This window comes from Mustela erminea, chromosome 1 (assembly GCF_009829155.1).
Source record: "Mustela erminea isolate mMusErm1 chromosome 1, mMusErm1.Pri, whole genome shotgun sequence".
Lineage (NCBI taxonomy): Eukaryota > Metazoa > Chordata > Mammalia > Carnivora > Mustelidae > Mustela > Mustela erminea.
In genome coordinates this window covers 188,761,070-188,782,433 of record NC_045614.1, presented here as the reverse complement: position 1 = coordinate 188,782,433, position 21,364 = coordinate 188,761,070, and the positions used below count along the sequence as shown (strand labels likewise).

The following is a 21,364-nucleotide window of genomic DNA, read 5'->3' as shown; positions in this document are numbered from 1 at the left end:
TTCCACCACCAAACTCTTTTACCTGGGTACCACTGATCCACTGACTCAGCACCCTTCTTCCGCAAAGCCCATTCCGTTCTACCATCTACTTCAAGTGTAAATAATGTCCCTGGGATTTGCACAAAACATCTCATGGAACATAAAGATGCCTGGGTAAGTACACAGTCACTATAAAAAGTTAACGAAAATGACCAATCGAAAGCAATCAAACGACCATTTAAAAGGGGCGACGTTACAAGGAGAAAACCGTAACTTGTAGGTCTTTCAACTGTTCAGTAGAAGACAGAGGAAAAAGAGGCAAACCAGGATCTCTCCACGGGAGTCCCATATTTGCTTGGGCTGTAGGCACAGAAGAGAACATGATCTCATTTCATTTGTTTGCCGGTACACTTTACAATACCGTTTAAAAAGCAACACGGCTTCAGCCAGGAGTTTAAACACCCTGGGTCATCAGAGGGAAGCAACAAGAGACTCATGCAGAAAAAGCAATTATCCCAGTGGGAGCCCGTGTCTCTCCCCAGCTTGGGGAGCTGCCAGCTGAGAACATGGGCCGGGAGATGTTGCTGCCCAGGACTACGGCAGCTGCATTTCTCTGTTAATTCCATCTCCCCGACTAAACTTTTCTTTTCTTCCGCATAGCAATTTATAAATTGGTAGTTGGCGGCCGCAGAGGCACACACCTCTGATAATCTGATCACAGACTACGTGGGGAAGTGCTCAACTGCTAATTGTAGGCAACAGGGACCTCCCTACAGAGAGGACACAGTTGAGTTCCAGGGGACAGGAGGATTTTCCTTGCGAAGATATAAATTATTACCTTTCTGTCTATTGAGTTTATCTCACTAGAGGGGCTTCCCATGAATCCTCATTTTAACAAGGAATCATGGAAAAGAAACACAGTCACTTTAAAACCCACCCCTTTCCCTGAAGTGTGGCTCAAAGTCGATATGGAAACTTCGGCTGGGCATTTTCTCTTAGACACCCGTTTTCTTGAGCCAGTCACAGTTAGGTGGCCTAAAGCAATCACCCGAAAAAGGCCCCCTTTAATTGACTGTATTTCAAACCAGGGGCAGACAACTGCTTGGCTCTAGTGAAATGGAGAGTGGATAAACAGGGAAGGCTTTTAGCTGATTCCCCAGGTGTCTGGTTCCGCCAGCATTAAGATCAGAACCCCAAAGTAAATCCTATAAAAAGGAGGTAATAGGAAGAGTGGTTTGGGAAGAGAATAGCCTTCGCTAGCTATCTCCTAAAAGTAAGGAAGGTGATTGATTTTTACCTCTATGAAAATTATAGGCGTTACGTGGTAGGACTCTGCATGTGTATAAAAAATTAATTTAGCTCATAGCTATTAAAGTTAATGTATCAGTTCCTTCGCAGGTCTCATGAAACAATGTCCTGCTGTTTTAAAGGTAAAAACAAAGTCTTTGGGCAATTTTCACTTTTGTACAAAACCAGGTTTGCTTTTTATCACCTCGTCCAACCAACTGGCTATAACTCTGAATTTACATACAGTCACTGTTAGGACAGCCCTGAAATAAAAAATCTATGGAGGAATTATGACTATACTCTAGAAATCAAGATGACAAATGCTCATAGTATTTGAGGGAAGAAACAAGCTCATTTTCAAACACTTGGCTCTTTCAAGTTACAAGTGCACCAGCTGAAAATACTTTTCAAACAATAAATCCCTCTTTTCTCTCCATCAGTTCTTACACTTAGGGTCTTCTCTCTATAGTTTTGGTCCAGTGTGAGAATTTCCCTTCACCCCCAAACGCCTTGCTAAAATAATGCCTTTTCCACAGACTGTGTATAATTTGTTACTCTTGAAATTTAAATGCACTTATATTCTGAAGATTATACATAACCATGGCAGAAAAAGTCAAATCAAGGTGGAGTATGCAGGGATTCTTGGATTCAAAAATTCACAATGACTTTATGGAAATTAACTCAGGAGTATTACTTTATGGGAAAAATGTGAAAAAAGTAAAATCATGCAAGCAATGAATCATGGAACACAACATCAAAAACTAATGATGTACTACCGTATGGTGACTAACATAATGTAATTAAAAAAAGATTTAAAAAAAGTAAAAAGCAATAAATCCTTTAATCCTATTTACCGGGATTCTCTACAAATATGAACATCCCTAAAGTAGCTACACATTGAAGTAAACACCCACTCCCATTCTGTGGAATTTTAATCCCAAAGTCAAAGGAGAGCAAGAGCAGACTTGCAAGTGACAAGCTTAATTGATTAATCAGAAGTCAGGGCTCATCAGACCAGGGTCAGAGACTCAATATCCATATGGCCAGTTGCTTCGCTCCTCTTTTATTGATCACAAGACTATGACAGAACCCAGCTCCGTTATTTGGCAAATGTGTGCCTCCTCCCATAAGGGACATATGATAAGATAAAAATAATAACCCCCTTCTCCCCCAACACTGCTTCTGTTAAAACTAACGAAAATATATCTAAGTACCACCTAAGAAAGCAAGTTGGGCCATTTGCGCATGTGAGGAAGACATTAAATTCATGAGACAAAAAGTCTGGAGCCAGTGCTTAAAGGAACTCTTCTTGATGGTTTATATCAAGCTTCCGAGTTACCCACACATATTTCTCACTATTTCCTGAGAACTAATGATTAAGACACGGACACCCTGATATGAGGAAGTTGAGAGGCAACGTGGGGGGTTGGGGGGTAGAAAAGGAATAAATGAAACCAGATGAGATCCGGAGGAAGACAAACCATAAGAGACTCTTAATCTCACAAAACAAACTGAGGGGGAGGGGGGTGAGGAGAGGGTGTTGGGGTTACGGACATTGGGGAAGGTATGTGCTACGGTGAGTGCTGTAAAGTGTGTAAACCTGGCGATTCACAGACCTGTACCCCTGGGGCTAATAATACATTATATATTAATAAAAAATTTTTAAAAACTATAAAAAAATAAAGTTAGGAGAAAAAAAGATATGGACAAGTAAAAATATTTTTTAAAAAAGTGTCTTGACTCCTTATATTTTCTTTTCTTTTTAAAGATTTTATTTATTTATTTATTTGACAAACAGAGATTACAAGTAGGCAAAAGAGGCAGGCGGGGAGAGAGGAGGAGGAAGCAGGCTCTCCAAAGAGCAGAGAGCCGGATGTGGGGCTCGATTCCAGGACCCTGGATCATGACCTGAGCCGAAAGCAGAGGCTTTACCCACTGAGCCACCCAGGTGCCCCCTGAATCCTTAGATTTCTATAGTTTTCTGTGAAAAAGAAATTGAAGGGGACTGGTTTTTGTTTAAAATAATCTTTCTCGGGTTATAAATAGCTCAGTTCTCTGTTCAAGACAAAAGCTTCCTGAACAGAAAATGCAGTGCAAAAAGGTCAAGGTATTAACGATCTCAGTGTTCTGAACCGCTCCTAACCCAAGTCTGTAGGTGCTTGAAACTTTTGAGTTGAAATTCAGAATTTTGTATTTCTAGATTGTACCCACATAAACCTAATGAGTAGTTACTCTATCAACTAAATATTAATCTTCTATTCTATTATTCTATTTAAGAGTAATTATTAAATCCTAATAGCATGAGGTTCTAGAATTAAGTGGTGGGAAAGGTTCTGGTGGAAGCAAGGTAAGCCAGTGCAAAGATTAAAGAACAAGATAAAGTCAATTAAAAAACAACAACAAACCTGATCCCATGTTTCTTGCCTCTCTCCCACATGGAATATAAATTCTACAATAGTAAAGGACTTATCATATCTCTAGTATATAGCACAACACCCACAGAAAAGACAGTATCCGGTTTTTCAAGATCTTAAAAAATCAGATCAATAGAATTCTTTGATTTCATTCATCACTTCAGAAAAAGGTTTGATTTTTTTTTTAAGATTTTTATTTATTTATTTGACAGACAGAGATCGCAGTTGGCAGAAAGGGAGGCAGAGAGAGTGAAAGGGAAGTAGGCTTGCCGCTGAGAGCCCCATGCGGGGCTCGATCCCAGGACCCTGGGATCATGACCCGTGCCAAAGGCAGACGCTTTAACCCACCGAGCCACCCAGGTGCCCCAAAAGGCTTAATATTTTATAATTCAAGTTAGAAGTACACCTTTTTATATTGCCTTGCAGAAGACAAATTCAAATTCTAATGACTTAATGTCAAGGTACTAAATAAATTTAAATTCTTGAATGATTCAAAAGAAGTTTTAAAGGACTTAGCAATGCAAAAACCTAGGGATACCTGTGTGGCTCAGTCAGTTAAGTGACTGACTCTTGATTTTGGCTCAGGTTATGATCTCAGGGTTGTGAGATGGAGCCCTGCCTTGGACTCCACGCTGGGCACGGAGCCTGCTTAAGATTCTCTCTCTCTCTCCCTATGCCCCCCCACCCCAAAAATCATCTGCAAAAACGTAACTTCTGAAAAAAATTAAGTCTTAAGTGTAAAGTGCCTTTGATGATATTCTCTAAAAACACATGAAAATTATATCAGTGAATCTGTGGTCCACATCATAAATGTATGAAGGTATTTAAACAGCAATCTGGATTTTTATTGTTGTAAGTAAGAAAAAATCGTGATTATCAACATGTGCTCCATACACGACACTGTTACATTTCTCACCTTTGATTTTTACAACAATCTCACCAAAGGAAGCATATTTTCCTATTTGCGGATGAGAAAACGAAGGCTCAGAATATCAGAAACCCGCTCTCCCTCATTCAGTAAGCGGATCAGAGCTCATTCTCCGCAGATCCAAAATAAAACTCACACAGAGTGCTTCCTTGGGAACCAAAAGCAGGAACTAGTATTTTCTTTGCATCCCACATGACAAACTATAAATTAGCACTCTCTTGCGCATGGGCAGATGACAGGACTCAATGGCGTGGCAAAAAAGCAGGTGCTGTTGGTGGGCTTGCCTGAATGCGTTAGCCTGGTGGCTCCCCTTCTATCTCACTCCACAATTTCAGCCTGACCGATCTGGATATCCAACCTAATTGCCCTTAATGCATCTGGCAGCCAGGGGGAAAAAGGTACATGTTTACACTTGACATCTTGCATGTGTTCTTTGCAAGAAAGGTGTAGTTAGGTAAATATTTTATATTAGTTCCTACACAGAGGAATGGTTCTTCTTTCCCCATATAAACATGCGTTTACTATCATGGCATGTTTATAATGTAAACAGCATATTTATAAAGCTTCCCTAATAAAGATGAGGAAATCTGCCATGATCTTTTATAAGCATGATGCATGGGGCAATACAGTGGCTTAATATGTCTAGGTGAGAGGAAAGTGACACCATGAATGTTCAAAAGCAAAGGAATATGGAATTATGGATTCCTGAGCGAATTACACGTTATCCACTCTAGGAAACAAATTTCCATTACTTTCAACCAGTTTTACCCATATTGAGTTCAACTGCTCTTGAGATTTTCCCATACGAGATGATGCTCTTAAAGGTGACATAAACAGGAGCCCGTTTCTACTGAGATCAGCATTTAAAGCTTCATGATCACCTAGATTTGTAAGATTTAAAAAGAGAAAACTTGTGCCATCTGTTAGTAATTCTGTTAATGCATAACAGATTACTTTACAAATGTACTATTTATCATATTATCAAATTCTTCAGGTTTAAGCAGATAAAAATTGGAGCGGTCCGATGTTATCAAGAGAATATTAGTGCTTTTAAAGCACCTATCCTTTGAACAAAAGAAATGCAAAATCAGCATTAGTTTAGACATGAACCTCAGCATAAGATTTCGGATTCTTCTTTGAGACAGTATCCTTATATAAAAGTGATAATATGTAAAGATTGAAAAATAGCGTCAATCTTAGCCAGATACAAATAATGAAAAAGAAATCTCCACCACTTTTAAAGGCTTAAAATAATTTCTTTGATTTCTGCATCTTGGACCATGTTAAAGCATGAAAAGAATGCCTTGTACAATCAAGCACATTTCTCAATCAGTATACTACTTTGCTTTTAAGATTATAATTCATTCTGCCTATGGTACCCAGAAAACAAGTGAAGTCTGGGTCATTCTGAGCAAACACAAAAATTACAGGCAATGGGAAAAGCCAACTTGTAACCAAAAAGTTACCAACTTATTTGGTAAAATACATTTTACCAAAATGTATTTCATTATCATTTAAATGGTTTCCAAATTAAAGTTAAGATTTATAAGCAATGCTTTAAGATACATTTTAAAACTCTTATCTTTTGAGAAGAATTTCATCTGTGATTAATAGAACATCCCAAATAAAATAAACCGGTTAGAGCACCATCCTTGAAGCCACAGATATACCTCTAAGTTGGCAAACTACTTTAACCCATAATTAAACAAAGTGCTCCCAGAAGTAGTAAAACTTCATTAGTCCTTGACTATTTGGAGAAATGTAATAGCCTGAGAAAATATATCAAAGTCTTGGAAGATGAAGAAACACAGCTGCTTGAGTGAGCATGTATTATACAGGGAGAAAAAAGGCAGGTTGGCGGGGGTGGGGGGGCGGTATTTGTAAGCCTGCTTTCTCTATTAGTAGACCCAATAAATTAACCTGAAATTCTTATTAAGGGCTTTGTCATCTGACTATGTGTGTTCATTTCATAGAGTTATAACACTTCTGGTTAGTATACTATATTCATAATTATGTTGAATTACGAGGTACAACTTTAGTTGACTCAAAATGCCTGAGCTACTACTTTCTGGAAGGTCTACTCTGACCGAAGGATCATGGACATTAAACAGAGGCATACACCCACATCAGGTTTCAGCCCAGTGGAATCTAGGAGTTGGCCAATTACCATATGGAAGGTGGCTTGGCCAGATCTGGTTAAGTACTCCCTATGTCTTCTCACGTTGTTTTGGTTGAAACCAACATTTGGGTGGGATTAGATTTTAGAAAAATACTTAAAACTATTTTTAAGGAAACCCGTTCGGGGGGAAAAAAAATCAGAAAGCCAGAATCATCTCAAGAGATTTAAAAGAAGACTGACAAATGGCCCGAAACACAAAACAGGATAAAACATCAGCATTGTTCAAGATTACTCTGATTTTTCACATATGTTAGGACTTGTACTCATAGGGACGTTCATTACATTACTTAGAGGAAACCTGAAAATTTTATAGTGTATTATTTCCTGTTTCCTGAACCAAAGACTATTTGTTGAAGTAGAAAATACATTATCTGAAAGTCTTCAGCCTCTGCTACAGTAACTCTGCATCCAAACCTACTAGAGCCCTCCCTGAATAAGTTTACATATACGTATGAGGACTTTATTAGGAATTACAACAAGGTGTCTCAAGGGACTGAGACGAAAATGGGTAAGTGGACTATACATTGCAGAGCCCCCAAAGGTAGATGCCACAGAGAAGGGGATTCATATTTGATGTGCACTTAAAAATTGATCAAAACAAGGTACAGCACGGTTTAATATGTGAAAATAATAACTGAAAATCAAGACGTAAGTACTTAGAATAACACATTACAATTGAGGCTATCATGGATAGTCCTCAAAACAACTTTCATTGCTCTGGTTTGATTCTCATAATAATCCTAATGAGTAATCAGGGAAGATGTTATTATCTTAATAGTGTCAATAATTAAAGGACCTGGCCAAGGTCTAGTTGTTAGTGCAGCTTCCAAAAGGAGCTTCAAGGGTCACCTGGCTGGCTCAGTTGGTAGAGCATGCAACTCTTCATCTCAGGGTCGTGAGTTCAAGCACCACACTGGGTTGAGAGCCTACTTTAAATTAAATTAAAATTTTAAAAAAGAAGGAACTTGAGACAGAAGAGACTTCCCCAAGATGGCCATAGGTTAGGCTTAACTTACTACTTAAATTGTTGCTATTTAATTGTTTTCTTTTTTGAATAAGATGCAGAGGCAACCACAATCACTTAAGACGGACTGGGATACATTCTTAATAACATTCTTGATGAAGCCAAAACATATTCAGAATTATTAATCAAAATGACACAAGGCCATGTTTGTGCCCAATGGATATATAAGCTGAGGCTGTTGCTAAACCCTACATATTGAAAATACTACTTTCAGTACTTACCAAGATAGGAAACACAGAACTTGAGACACAAAACAAGTGGCAAAATTATATGAAATGAATCCAGGAAAACACTTTACCTGTGGATTTTGTGTTAGGACTTGTCTTAGTCAAATGTAAGTGCTATTTTATTTTATTTTATTTTTTTTTTTATATTTTATTTATTTATTTGACAGAGAGAGAAATCACAAGCAGGCAGAGAGAGAGGAGGAAGCAGGCTCCCCGCCGAGCAGAGAGCCCGATGCGGGACTCGATCCCAGGACCCTGGGATCATGACCTGAGCTGAAGGCAGCGGCCCAACCCACTGAGCCACCCAGGCGCCCTGTAAGTGCTATTTTAGAAGAGTTGATCAAGTCTAATCTGTCATGGGAAAAATCAGAACAGGAAGAAATCTGGTGTTGAGAGGTCTGGCTCTTACTCCTGACTCACAAGACAGATTCATTAAGAGACTTGGGGCCAATCATATCCCCTCGCTTACCCTTTCTTCTTAAAAATAAAGGAGTTTGCTATTCACAATCTCTCAAGTCAGCTCCATCTGTAAAATTCTGTGAGTATCCATAAGTCCCACTTACAGAAATATATTTACTCACAGAACTAACTTGCGTAGCATCTCTTCCTTCACATACTGTTAAGCTCATGGAAACCATGATTTAGAAAAAAGAAATAGTGTGGATGATACCTCCTTTCGATTTTATAGGGGAATAAGAAAATACATACACAAAGTACATACGGATATAAAATCAAGCATGTTCAGATGAGCAACTTTTGAGCTCTAGGTATGTTGGGAAACATGATTCTGATTTATATTTCATTCATTTAATTATTTCCCAAGAAATATATAATGAACTCCTACCATAAGACCGACCCAGAGAATATAGCTGACTCTCAAGCATTCCTATGTATATTAGAGGAGTAACTTACAAATCATGACTTCTAACAGATTAAAAGAAGAGGACTGAGTAAAAGGCAAAGGTCAGGATAGCAGGGAGATACATCTAGAGCGGATGTGCAGAGTGGGGTTTTGCAGAACATTCGTCTGTATAAGTTGCCTTTAAGTTGGAACCTGAAAAATGAGTGAGTTACACAAAGAGGATATAGAGGTCAGGACATTCCAGGCAGGGAAGAGCATATGCAAAGACTCTCAACATCTGTTCCTTCAAGCCCTTGGTATCCAAGTTTTTAAATACTTCTCTAACACATATATAATGAAAAACTAGGGCAATAACCACATGTTCACCAGAATTGTGTTTATAATCATACTGTCATCTAAACTAATTTGTATGCTAGAACTGAGAATGTCTTCGCTTATCACAATTCTATCAGGAGAGAGCTTAGACTTCACAAGTGGGTCTGAAATGCTTGGCTTTCTTTTCTCTAGTTTCAGTGTCCAAACATGAGTATACGTATAACTATTTAAATAGAATTACAAGTTTCGGGAAAGATTCAGGATGTTCCTTGGGAAGATAAACCAGCCTTGCTCAACCGGCATACCTGATCTGAATCACGGCATTTCTCAATTCTCCTGAGAATTGTACGTAACTAGATGCATGGAAGAAAAGTCAATTTGTTACACACAGTGAATGCCTTTAGGGCATTAGGGCTTAAATTCTCTTGTGGAATCCCCTGCTGATCATTGCATTTCACATTAAAGATGTACAGAGGACTCAAACTTGTTTCTTAGTATTAGTATTTGTCTAAATTCTTTACTCATGTTTCACACCTAAACTGAATAGTCTTGGTGATTCTGTAGAAAATGGAGTTTTCTTAACAGTGTTGAATCAGGCAGAAATCAGATAGAAATTTAGATGAGACATAAATATTACATCTCTTTTTATATATATTTATATTTTTGTTTGTTTATTCAGGAAAGTTAAAATTGCTATGGCCCAAACAGTTCCTGATTTTCCTTTTCTGTAGAGTTTTTGATAACTAAATATACCCAGAGTTCAGGAGGTATACCAATATTAGTAATAACCAGAATGTCCATTACTAATATAGAGAGGGAGTATGTCACCATCTACAATGACATTTAAGATGTATTTTCTCACTGAATTCCCACAACACAACCAACATAGGTATGATTAGACAATTCAGGTCACAGGTGGAAACAATGACATTTATAGAGATCAAATGTCCGTAAGATCACGCACTTGATACGTGTCAAAACCCAAAGTTATAATGTGGTCCTCATAATACAAAAGACCACGTTTTATTCTACTAATCTACTCTATTTCTCTGGTTAAGTGTGAAATTTAAGACCGTAGAATAGCACATAAATTTACTTTTGAACTCATTTCTTCCTTCTTCAGTACCACGTTTCACATTATAGAATTATACTGATGTAACTCAGATTTAAATCATGAATAACCTTTTTATGTCTAAAAATATATAAAATATGTAATATGCATGACTCTCTATGTAAGATGGACAGGGAAAAAAATCTAGTTGACTCTACTTGTTTCCTCTGACCTCCACACAATAGAACTACGTATTTATTTTGCAGGAGCACAAATTTAACTTCTCAGGGCAAGGGGGTTCAATGACATCAGCTGCATTAAGTCTGCTGATTTCCTCTAGGGGAGGAGAGGGAAAAGGAAGCGAGCAGACATGGAACAATAAAAGAAATCGGAAGACCAGAGGAAGGCACTAATCGGAGGAAGGGAGGAGGGAGCAGATGGCTTAAGAAGGAGACATGTGGGAATTGGGGGGAAAGGAAGTAATTGGCAAGGCGAGGCTGAATGCCAAATTCGTGAAGGACCTGGAGGACACTGGGGATTTGGATGGGATGTGAGTCAGCTGCTTTTCACCAAAATATCACACCAACGAGGGAAATCAAAGAAACCTACCAAGACACACAGGAAGCAGACAAGGACTAGCAAAAGAACTGATGACATACTGCATTCTAATAACTACCTCTCAGCATGGGATTGGGAAGGGCTAAACAATTTTTTCAATGTATAACTGATTTTTCTCCTAACTTCATTCATGATTTTCAAATCCTTAACTGGTTTATGAAAGAAATGATGCAGGTTAAGACCCTTCTATTTGTTTTTTAACTATTTTTTACTTACCTTATACACATGTGATTTTTCATTCATATATAAATCAATTCCTTTAAGCAATCTAGGCTTAGGGTGACCAATTGTCTGGTTTTCCCAGGACGAGGGTTTTTTAACGTAAATACCAGGACAATCCCCAGCAAGCCAGCATGGCTGGCCATCCCATCTAAGTCACCTTAAGAAAAATTCATTAATACATTTGTTCATTGTGTTAAAATACATTGATGCTGTAATTTTTCTAAGAAGAATGAAAAAATCTGATTATAATTATGTGATAATTATATCTATAATAGTAGATATACCTACTATAACATAACTGTATCTACAATTTCAAGTAGATGAAATTGACAGTAAAATGGTTTCAAGTTTGACTATGGCTTTGATGGAAACAATTTATAATAAAACTATTTCTCCATCATCTGAATTATTTTTTCAGTCAAGTAAAAAATACCTTTTTAAGACATACAGACTATTTATAGCATGCTACTATAGCATATAGAACAGGTAGGAAGAAAAATTAAAAAGTCAAGGCATAGCTTATAACAAAGAATAACACAAGTCATTAAAAAATATTTAAGTCACAAAGCCACATACAAAGAGAATGGAAAAAGCATGTTTTATTCATCTGCAAATTTTAGCTCAAAAGTTAAGAATTTCAAACATGAAAAAATGAATGTCTTTTAAGCTTTTAACTGGTAAAATGAAATCATTCAAGATAAATGAAAGCCAAAGGTTATTATTAAGAAACTAACTCTGATATTTCAGAATTGAGTCCAGGTAGATCTCACAATCTACACTGCACTGTTTACAGTATTAGTTTTTTTAAAATTAATTTATTTATTTGACAGACAGAGGTCGCAAGTAGGCAGAGAGACAGACGAGAGAGAGGAGGAAGCAGGGTGCCTGCTGAGCAGAGAATCTGATGTGGGCTGGATCCCAGGACCCTTGAGATCATGACCTAAGCCAAAGGCAGAGGCTTTAACCCACTGAGCCACCCAGGCACCCCTATGGTATTAGTTTTTTATTATACTTTATTGTATCTATACAAAATCGCCAAGCCACTACATCAACAATATTTTCTTTAACTCAATTTCCTATTCATCATATAATTTCTTATAATCATTTAGTTCTTCAGCAATAAGTTTTGAAGTGTATACAGCTGATTATATTTGAACCTGGTTAATCTACAATTTGGACAGTTAATCATAAAACACATTCAACTGAACAATTCACTGATTCATAATATCCTTTTTTTTAAATTTTTTTATTTTTTATAAACATATATTTTTATCCCCAGGGGTACAGGTCTGTGAATCACCAGGTTTACACACTTCACAGCACTCACCAAAGCACATACCCTCCCCAATGTCCATAATCCCACCCCCTTCTCCCAAACCCCCTTCCCCCAGCAACCCTCAGTTTGTTTTGTGAGATTAAGAGTCACTTATGGTTTGTCTCCCTCCCAAAACACCCAAAGAACAAATAATCCAATCAAGAAATGGGCAGAGGACATGAACAGACATTTCTGCAAAGAAGACATCCAGATGGCCAACAGACACATGAAAAAGTGCTCCATATCACTCGGCATCAGGGAAATACAAATCAAAACCACAATGAGATATCACCTCACACCAGTCAGAATGGCTAAAATAAACAAGTCAGGAAATGACAGATGCTGGCGAGGATGCGGAGAAAGGGGAACCCTCCTACACTGTTGGTGGGAATGCAAGCTGGTGCAGCCACTCCGGAAAACAGCATGGAGGTTCCTCAAAATGTTGAAAATAGAACTGCCCTATGACCCAGCAATTGCACTATTGGGTATTTACCCTAAAGATACAAACGTAGTGATCCAAAGGGGCACGTGCACCCAATTGTTTATAGCAGCAATGTCCACAATAGCCAAACTATGGAAAGAACCTAGATGTCCATCAACAGATGAATGGATCAAGAAGATGTGGTATATATACACAATGGAATACCATGCAGCCATCAAAAGAAATGAAATCTTGCCATTTGCGACAACATGGATGGAACTAGAGCGTATCATGCTTAGCGAAATAAGTCAAGCAGAGAAAGACAACTATCATATGATCTCCCTGATATGAGGAAGTGGTGATGCAACATGGGGGCTTAAGTGGGTAGGAGAAGAATAAATGAAACATAATATCCTTTTTAACATAGATCCTTCTTTCCCTAAATGTCATATGGTAAACAGTTATGGGTCATCCTCATATCTTTTGAGATCGGGTTAGAGCCAGGAGAGAGAGATCATGCAAGAGGGGCAGTGAGGGAGAGGGGTGGTGGCAGAAGGAGAAGGAGAGAGAATCTAAAACAAACTCCATACTGAATGCTGAGTCTGATGCGGGGCTCGATCCCACAACCCTGGGATCATGACCCTAAGAGTTGGCCACTTAAATGACTGAGCCATCCAGGTGCCCCTGGGCCAATTCTTAAATGTACCAATCCTATGTTCAAGACCACCATCACTTTCACAATGTGAACTACCTCTCCAGACCCTTATAAACATAATGTTTTATTTCAATTTTTTTCAAATATTTTATTTTTAAGTAATCTCTACACCCAACATGAGGCTGGAACTCACAACCCTGAGATCAACAGTTGGGTATTCTCTGGACAGAGCCAAACAGGCTCCCCTTAAAGATAATATTTTACAGCAGAAGCTAAAGGATACTGTTATTCTAAGTTGAAATCTACATTGATAGCAAGTCAGAGTCATTATGTGTGTGTGTGTGTACAGTATATAATATATATATAAGAGCCTACAGAAAATATGATTAGTGAGCAAAAGACACAGGCTCACATAATTGTTCCCAGCCAATTCAGAGTTAATTGCTGCATTAGTGAAATTTTTAGTATTTATCTGACAAAGTTTTATCCCCCCCCCCCCCCCCCGGAGAAAGCACAAACTCAGTCCCCCACTACCACAAATTATGCAGTCAAGTTTCCCACATTTGGGGAAATCCCATGGGTCAGCACATCCAGAGTGCAATGGATAAGCCTCGTCCTGGGAAAACCACCTTTGCAATCATGGTATCTCCCCTGTCAGGGAAGTATCTGACAAAGGTTTTATCAAGATTAACTAGGTCAACATAAGCAAAGTACTTAGACTAGGGCCTGGCACATAGCAAAGTGCTATAGTAAGTGTTTACTACCATCATCATCATCGTCACCATCATCTTCTTTTAGGATACCTACTGGCAAGTATAAGTGTGCCATAAAGGAAAAAAAAAGCTTATTCATTTAGTTTCTAAGGGAATTAGAGATAACATAGAGTATCAGGGACATGGCAGGTACTCAATACTTTTTTTCCCTAATTTTAACATTATCAATTTTTCACATTTACAAAACAATTGTGAATTTAAGTACAATATTTCCAAAGTATGTTGAAATAAAATAAATATATCACTTTTTGTAAGGTACATCCAAGGGTTCTCCATTATGCCCTCAAAAAAGTTTCAGTCCTCTGATTCATCTCTATGAGAAAATTTCATTTATTAATAATAATGGTTATGACTAATTCTCAGGCATACGAAGTAAATCTACTTAATCCAGTCTGCCAGTTAAACTACTTCTATTTCTAATTCTAAGTATAAATACTCATGTCTAGAAAAAAAATAAAAGAAAGGAAGAAAGACTAAACATCATCTAAGTCCTCCTTCAAATTATTCCAAGATATAAGTGCCAAAAGAGTTCTGAAAGAGTCTCCTGTCAAGTAGGAAAATAAGAAAATGCTATTTATATATTGCTGGTTTATAATCATCACAGATCTAAAATTTGGCTCAGAATCCAGGTCAATGTAAAAAGAAATGACTTAAGAACATCAAAAATACAGGTGCAGCTACAATTCAATTACATATTTGCCCTTTTTTGTAGGGTGTGTCTTTGTTCTCACAGCTGGGAGAATTGTACTTTACATTTTCAACAAAGAAAGCTACCACATTAAAGAACTCAAGAAATTCCTATAACCAAAACTGTAGCAATAACTGTGCAATCTTTACTTGCCTTTCATAAAGATATTATGTGCTTTAATCTCCTGTTCATCTGTACTCAATACATTTGGCAAAGTACATTAACAACAGAAATGAAAACAATTATTTGAAAACAAAGCTTAGGAAAGAAGAATCATGTAAAATATCTAATAACCAATATCTCTGAAGAGACTACTTCCAGTTTGAGGGGGGAGAAAAAAAGAACTGGAAATAAACGTCAGACATTCTGTTTCTGTTTGAAATTTTTGTTTTAATTACTTAATTTTTGTCTCGCCTAAAGGAAAACAAAAGCAAAAACAAAAACAATTATGAACTAAATAAGAACAGTAATTCTGAACCCAAACTGCTGATTTTAATCTATTCATCTCCCTGTATGTATAATTTTTTTTTACCTCTAGTGTTTTATCAGTTTAACAGTCATAATTTATCCAAAACACACAGATGGTCTTAGAAATAATAGAAGTTTCAGATGTTACAACTTCCTAACATATGGAACACTATCGTGGATCATCATTTTGGCAGCATTTAAATGATTTTAACAACGTTAACATCTTGGCATTTTTTTTGTACTCATAGGTTATTACAACTTTAAACTGTTTTGATTCCTGATTGGAGATGGTTCTTTTTTTGACTCTACCCTACTAATGTGTAAGATAAATAGTACCCTGCATTCACAGGAGAGCACCTTCTGGGGCAGCAAAGGATAAATGAAGACCCACTAATAAATTAAACATTATGGCAAAAACCATGACATTGCTTCAAATTCAGTATTTGATACAATAGGAAGGTCTGAGATTTATAAAAAATCAAATTTGCCATAGCAGTATTAAACTGTGAATATCACAGAAAATGCACAGATACACATATATTAAGAGTAAGTCTGAGACCTTTCAAAATGTGAGACTACAATCCCCTTTATTTTTTATCTTCTATATAAGATACAATATAAAAAGAATTGTTCATTCTCTGTGTCCGATTTCAATCTTTCCAATCTCTCCTGAACCAGGTCAGTGAGGTTTCAACCCTTCTATCCCATGGACAGTGCTCTTGGGAAGGTCATCAATGAATGACCACCAAGTTGTTCAATTCCATGGTCAATTCTCAGTCCTTCTATTATGTGATAAACCAGCTGCAACTGGCTCAGTGTTTGGCTACCCTCTGCTTTCCCTCGGTTCTCACTGCTCACTCCTAGTCTCTGCTGCTCTTTCTGCCTCTCCTCCCTGAGGGCTAAACATTGGACCTCTTTTCCTTTCTACATATAATCACTCCCTTGGTGACTTCAGTCTCCTGTTTTTAAATAATATGGACACGATGATGATTTCCATATTTATCAGGACAAGCTACATTAGCCTGTGGTAAGAAATGCTCCATGACTTAATACAACAAAGATTGCTCACTCATTTGATGTGTCCATCATGGCAGACAGAGGTGTGGGGTGGAAAGTTTTGTTACCCATCACTGAGGGACCCAGGTTCTTTGAGTGTCCATGTTGTAGCTGCACTACTTGGAACAAGTGTCCCCCTTGGTTGCCACATGGTGAAGAAAGAAAGTGCTGGAGGCTCACTCACCAGTATTTAATTTATTGAATTTCGACTCACAGCCCACGAAGCTGAACCAGTCAAATTGGTCTGCCCAACAGCAAGGAAACTGGGAAGCAGAGTCTTTCATCTGCCCAGAAGGAGGGGAGGGTTGCACAGTAATGAGTACTTGCTATGTCTACCACAACTCAATTTTTTCTCCAGCCTCAACCTCAACTCTGAATTTCTGACTCATGTTTCCAACTGCCTGTTTGACATTTATACTTGGATATCTAATAAGAATTTCAAAATTACAATGTCCAAATCTGAGCTGCTGATACTTCCAACCCCAAATCCTCTCTTTCTACAATTAATGGCATCTCAATATTTTCAATTGCACAGACCAATCAATTAAGGTAAGCCTTGACTCTTCTCTTTATTTATAAGCCACAGCCAATCTGTTAGCAAATTCTGCTGGCTATCACTTCACAGCAGATCCACAGCACTCCTCACTACTTCCCCTCCTAGCGCACAGAGCCAAACCACCATTTCCATCTTGTCTGGATTATTGCAAAATCTCCCAACTAGTCTCGCTGCTTAATCATTATTATCCATCAGTATTTTCTCAAGACAGCAGAGGATTCTGCTGAGAATCCTCTGATGCTTTCCACTTCACTCAAGGGGAAAAGCCAAACTATTTACAAGATCTATAAGGTCTTATAGTAATCCATATTTATATCTGTACCTATGTCTACATCTATATCTATATATCTATATCTACAGTCTAGTTACTTGTTTTCCCAATATTATCTCCTACCAACCTCTCCTTTGCTCAACCCCCACTGGCTACTTCCCTCCTTTAAAAAAAAATGTGTTAGGTGGTCCCCATATTAAAGTCTTTAAACTTTTCTTCTGTTTACTTTTCCAGGTGCTTGTGTAGTTTCCTCCTTCAATTTTTTTCAGGTTTTTATGGGAAGCATTCTCTGGTCATCCTATTTAAAACTGAAATCCTACCCCTATCTTAATTAATCTGTCTTCTCCTTTAGTATTTTTTACAGGACTGATTATAGTCTACCATATTATATATTATACTATCTATTTTGGTTTTTACCTGTACTCTCACTGAATTTAAACTTCAGAAGGGGTCTCACTGATTTCTGCTTAATGCTGCATCTCCAATGCTAAGAATTTCAGCATTCATTGGTATCAAACACAAATAGGTAATTAATCAGGAAAGATCTGAAGGAGGAAATGGGTAATAATGGTTTCAATGTGTTTGAATCACTCAGGCAGGGAAATGGAAATTGCAGATTGTGGTCATTAGATGACTTAAAATATGTTTTTAAGACAAAGATATTATCTTAATTATACATAAATCTAAAAGGAATCCGTCATCACCAATAAAAGAAGCATTTGTTTCTATAGTCTCTACTCCCCTGTGCTCTCAACTTCACTTCCCCAGTGTTTCCCATACAGTTCACTTTGCCATGTGACTTTTCCACACCTCTTAAAAGTACAGCCAGGTTATTCTCATTCCAATTGCTAGAATTATAAAAATCCCTTGAGACACTCATTCTAATTCAGATCACTGCAGAAAAAATGCTTGTTCTGTTTTTTTTCTTCAAGGTCCCTAAAATCCGCCTACCATAACCTTCTTGATTTTATTTTTCACTATTTAATTCTCATGCTAATCTGCTAACTGGTTGTTCAGAAATAGTGCAAATGTTTATTAGGGTTAAGTGGTCTGTATTATAACCTTGTTCTTCTACACATTTAGCAGTGACTTTTCCTTAAACATGTATTCTCCTGAGTACCTCTAAATCTTGGCCAATGAATTCATAACGGACACAGAGTATGAGCAAAACAAAGAAGCTTATAGAGGGCAAGACTGTCCAATCATAGAACCAAGGAGAGTTCAGTTATTTTGGTACTTTAGCAAACACCTGACAAGATAGAAAAAGAAAGAAAAGGCAAAGAAATCATACAGACTCACTGATGTCAAGAAGAAAATGCATCCTTACTCCAGATAGCATATTTCTCTACTTGTATATAACAGGAATTTGCAATCTAATAATCTTGTCACGCAATTTTATTTTGGAAGGAGATAAATCCATCATGAACCATCATTCAGAATGAGATTTTAGTTTTTAGGAACAACAGTGAATTCTACAGAACACAAAAGCCATTTGAAAAGGAGAAAGAGAGAAGAAAAAAACAACCCACAAATGCTTAAGTGACTTAGGAGGCCTTTGGAAACATACTGTATTACCGAATTTTTAACAATTTTTACTGTAGCATATGGAGATGTGATATGCCCTAAGTTATAATAACAACTAAATCATTCATAAAAGTGTCAAGTCTAAGACATTAAAGTAGAAATTACGGGGGCGCCTGGGTGGCTCAGTGGGTTAAGCCTCTGCCTTTGGCTCAGGTCATGATCTCAGGGTCCTGGGATCGAGTCCCGCATTGGGCTCTCTGCTCGGCAGGGAGCCTGCTTCCTCCTCTCTCTCTGCCTGCTTTTCTGCCTACTTGTGATCTCTCTCTGTCAAATAAATAAATAAAATCTTTAAAAAAAAAAAAAAAGTAGAAATTACGGTTTTCTCTTCCTAATCGCCAAACGAAGCAACACGCATTTTGCTCACTCATTTTCATGTCAATACAGGGAAAATGGAAAGATGTTTATTTTAATGGAAAGAAGTGAAAATGGGAGATAATATCACCCTTTATTAAAAAAAACAAAAAAGTAAAAAAACCTGCTTCACTTTTCCCTTTTTGGTGAAGATATATACAGCTAGTTCTCTAAAGCTCCCCACTGCTGAGTTAAATACTCACAGTTATCCTTTCATCTCTGTCGTCTAGCGGGGAGCCATCTTTCTTCCACGAAATGGTGGGTTCCGGATGGCCTCGTGGAGGCTGGCATTCCATCACAGCAGGCTCCCCCACAGCCACCATGACATCGGAAGGATTTTGTCTGAAGTCATCTCGTAGGACTGTGGGAACAAGATGAAATCATTATACTCGGTGTGATATAGACAGTCCTTATCTCTGAGCTCTGGCTAAAGAGACATTTATTATAATAAACTAGTACTAATAGCCATCTCCATATATCTTGGAGAATCTATACCTACTTAGAGACATACGCAACTTGATAAAGATATCTGGCCGTAAGCATACACAGCAGGGGTAATGTGATATTCTCTATGGGCCAGTGGACAGATGTATTTTGATATTTTGTGCCATCACGGTTAGCATTTGGCATTTCTTCTCTGCCTACTGCCCACATTTTCCCATCCACATGCTAATGAATAAAACTGAACTTGCCTTTGACTTACATGACACCCTGGGGTGATGCTTTCTATTATTAAGTGAATTACACTCACCTACACACCAAAATAGACTTCCAAACATGCATTCAATTGAGAGTTACTTTAAAGATATTTCATATTAGTGCATAAAAGAATATAATCATTACAATTTAACTATGCTTACTATAGAAACTTCAGACATATTTGCAAAATGACTATATTCAAAATACTGTGTTTTTCCATTATCACTGAGTTAAGCACATGTTGGAAGGAGCCAAGAATGAGAACAGTCCTGTTACCAACTATGTCACTTTCTGTCTTCTGTATTTTGTGCTTTTAGTCATTTCATGGTAGATACTATTTCACAGAATCCTTAAACTTATTCAAGGTGAGAGATATTAACCCCATTTATGCGGTTAACCCTATATTTTACAGGAGGAAAATTTTCTTACAATGACCTTCACCGGATACCAGTGTAATATTAACATACTATAATAAGCAGTGTCATTCACTTTGTAACCATTGGAATAAAAGGTAGTAAAGAAACCACATCTGAATTTCAAAAATAGTCCATCCAGCAAAAGTGTCCTCTGTATCTTATAAAAACATCAAGAACTCATGAATTCTTCTGCATCAGTTCGTCTTAAATCACTACTCCATTGTCTACCTGAACATAACCTTTCTTTCCCCATTTACAAAGCAGACATGGAGATGAATACTTCCAATAGCAAAGTGAAAAATGTTCTCCTTCTCCCACTCCATTTTCTCCCAGTGTGTGATAAAATGTGAACAATTATCATACTCGTATTTAAGAAGGTACTTAAAATGTTCATTGGTATCTTACATGCACAGATTTGAAGTGATAAATGTTACTTATCTTTTGAAACCTATTGACCTGAATATTTGGTACCAAAGTTTTGTGCTAGAATGGATATTTTTCTATCCCCAAAGACACTGAAAAATATTTCCATGGATGAAGTACTACACTATCGAAAATTTATATTCAACTGTTATTTCAAAAGATGCGCTTAAATGTTGGTTTCAGAAGCTCAAACAAACTTACAGGGTTACAAAATCCTGCATTTTTCTCTTCTAATTCTCTACTTTTCCTTCCTCTCTACCAACAAAGTATGTGCACACATCTGTGTAAGCTTTAACATCCACTCAAACAAAACCGTTTTTTAAATCTGCATATTGAGACAATTTGGGCACAATATGACTATGTTAACACTTGGAAAATAAGACTTCAAAGAGGAGACTCGATCCTCCTCTTTGGCAAGAATGGTAAAAGGAAAAAGAAAAGTCAATATAATCACACCACGCTGTCGTAATTCTAATTTTAATACTGTACATCATTTCTTAATATAATACATAGGAAAAAAAGTAAACCTTGTTGAACTGAAAACTCCAGCTACTGTTACCACAAAGTAAAACAGCAGGGTTT

At 37.4% G+C, this 21,364-nt stretch overlaps 1 protein-coding gene and 1 non-coding gene across 10 annotated transcripts in view; both read right to left on the bottom strand.

Annotated features, from left to right (window-relative positions):
• The window catches only part of ROBO1 (roundabout guidance receptor 1), a 1,179,537-nt gene that overhangs the window by 123,609 nt on the left and 1,034,564 nt on the right, over positions 1–21,364 (bottom strand). For all 9 annotated transcript variants that reach the window (XM_032352245.1, XM_032352293.1, XM_032352267.1 and 6 more), the window contains one exon: positions 19,448–19,605. In XM_032352245.1, coding sequence (XP_032208136.1) covers positions 19,448–19,605 — 158 coding nt within the window. The remainder of the gene's footprint in view (positions 1–19,447; positions 19,606–21,364) is intronic.
• LOC116580925 lies at positions 14,000–14,163 on the bottom strand. The gene has a single exon (XR_004281833.1). It is a non-coding gene; the product is annotated as a U1 spliceosomal RNA (small nuclear RNA).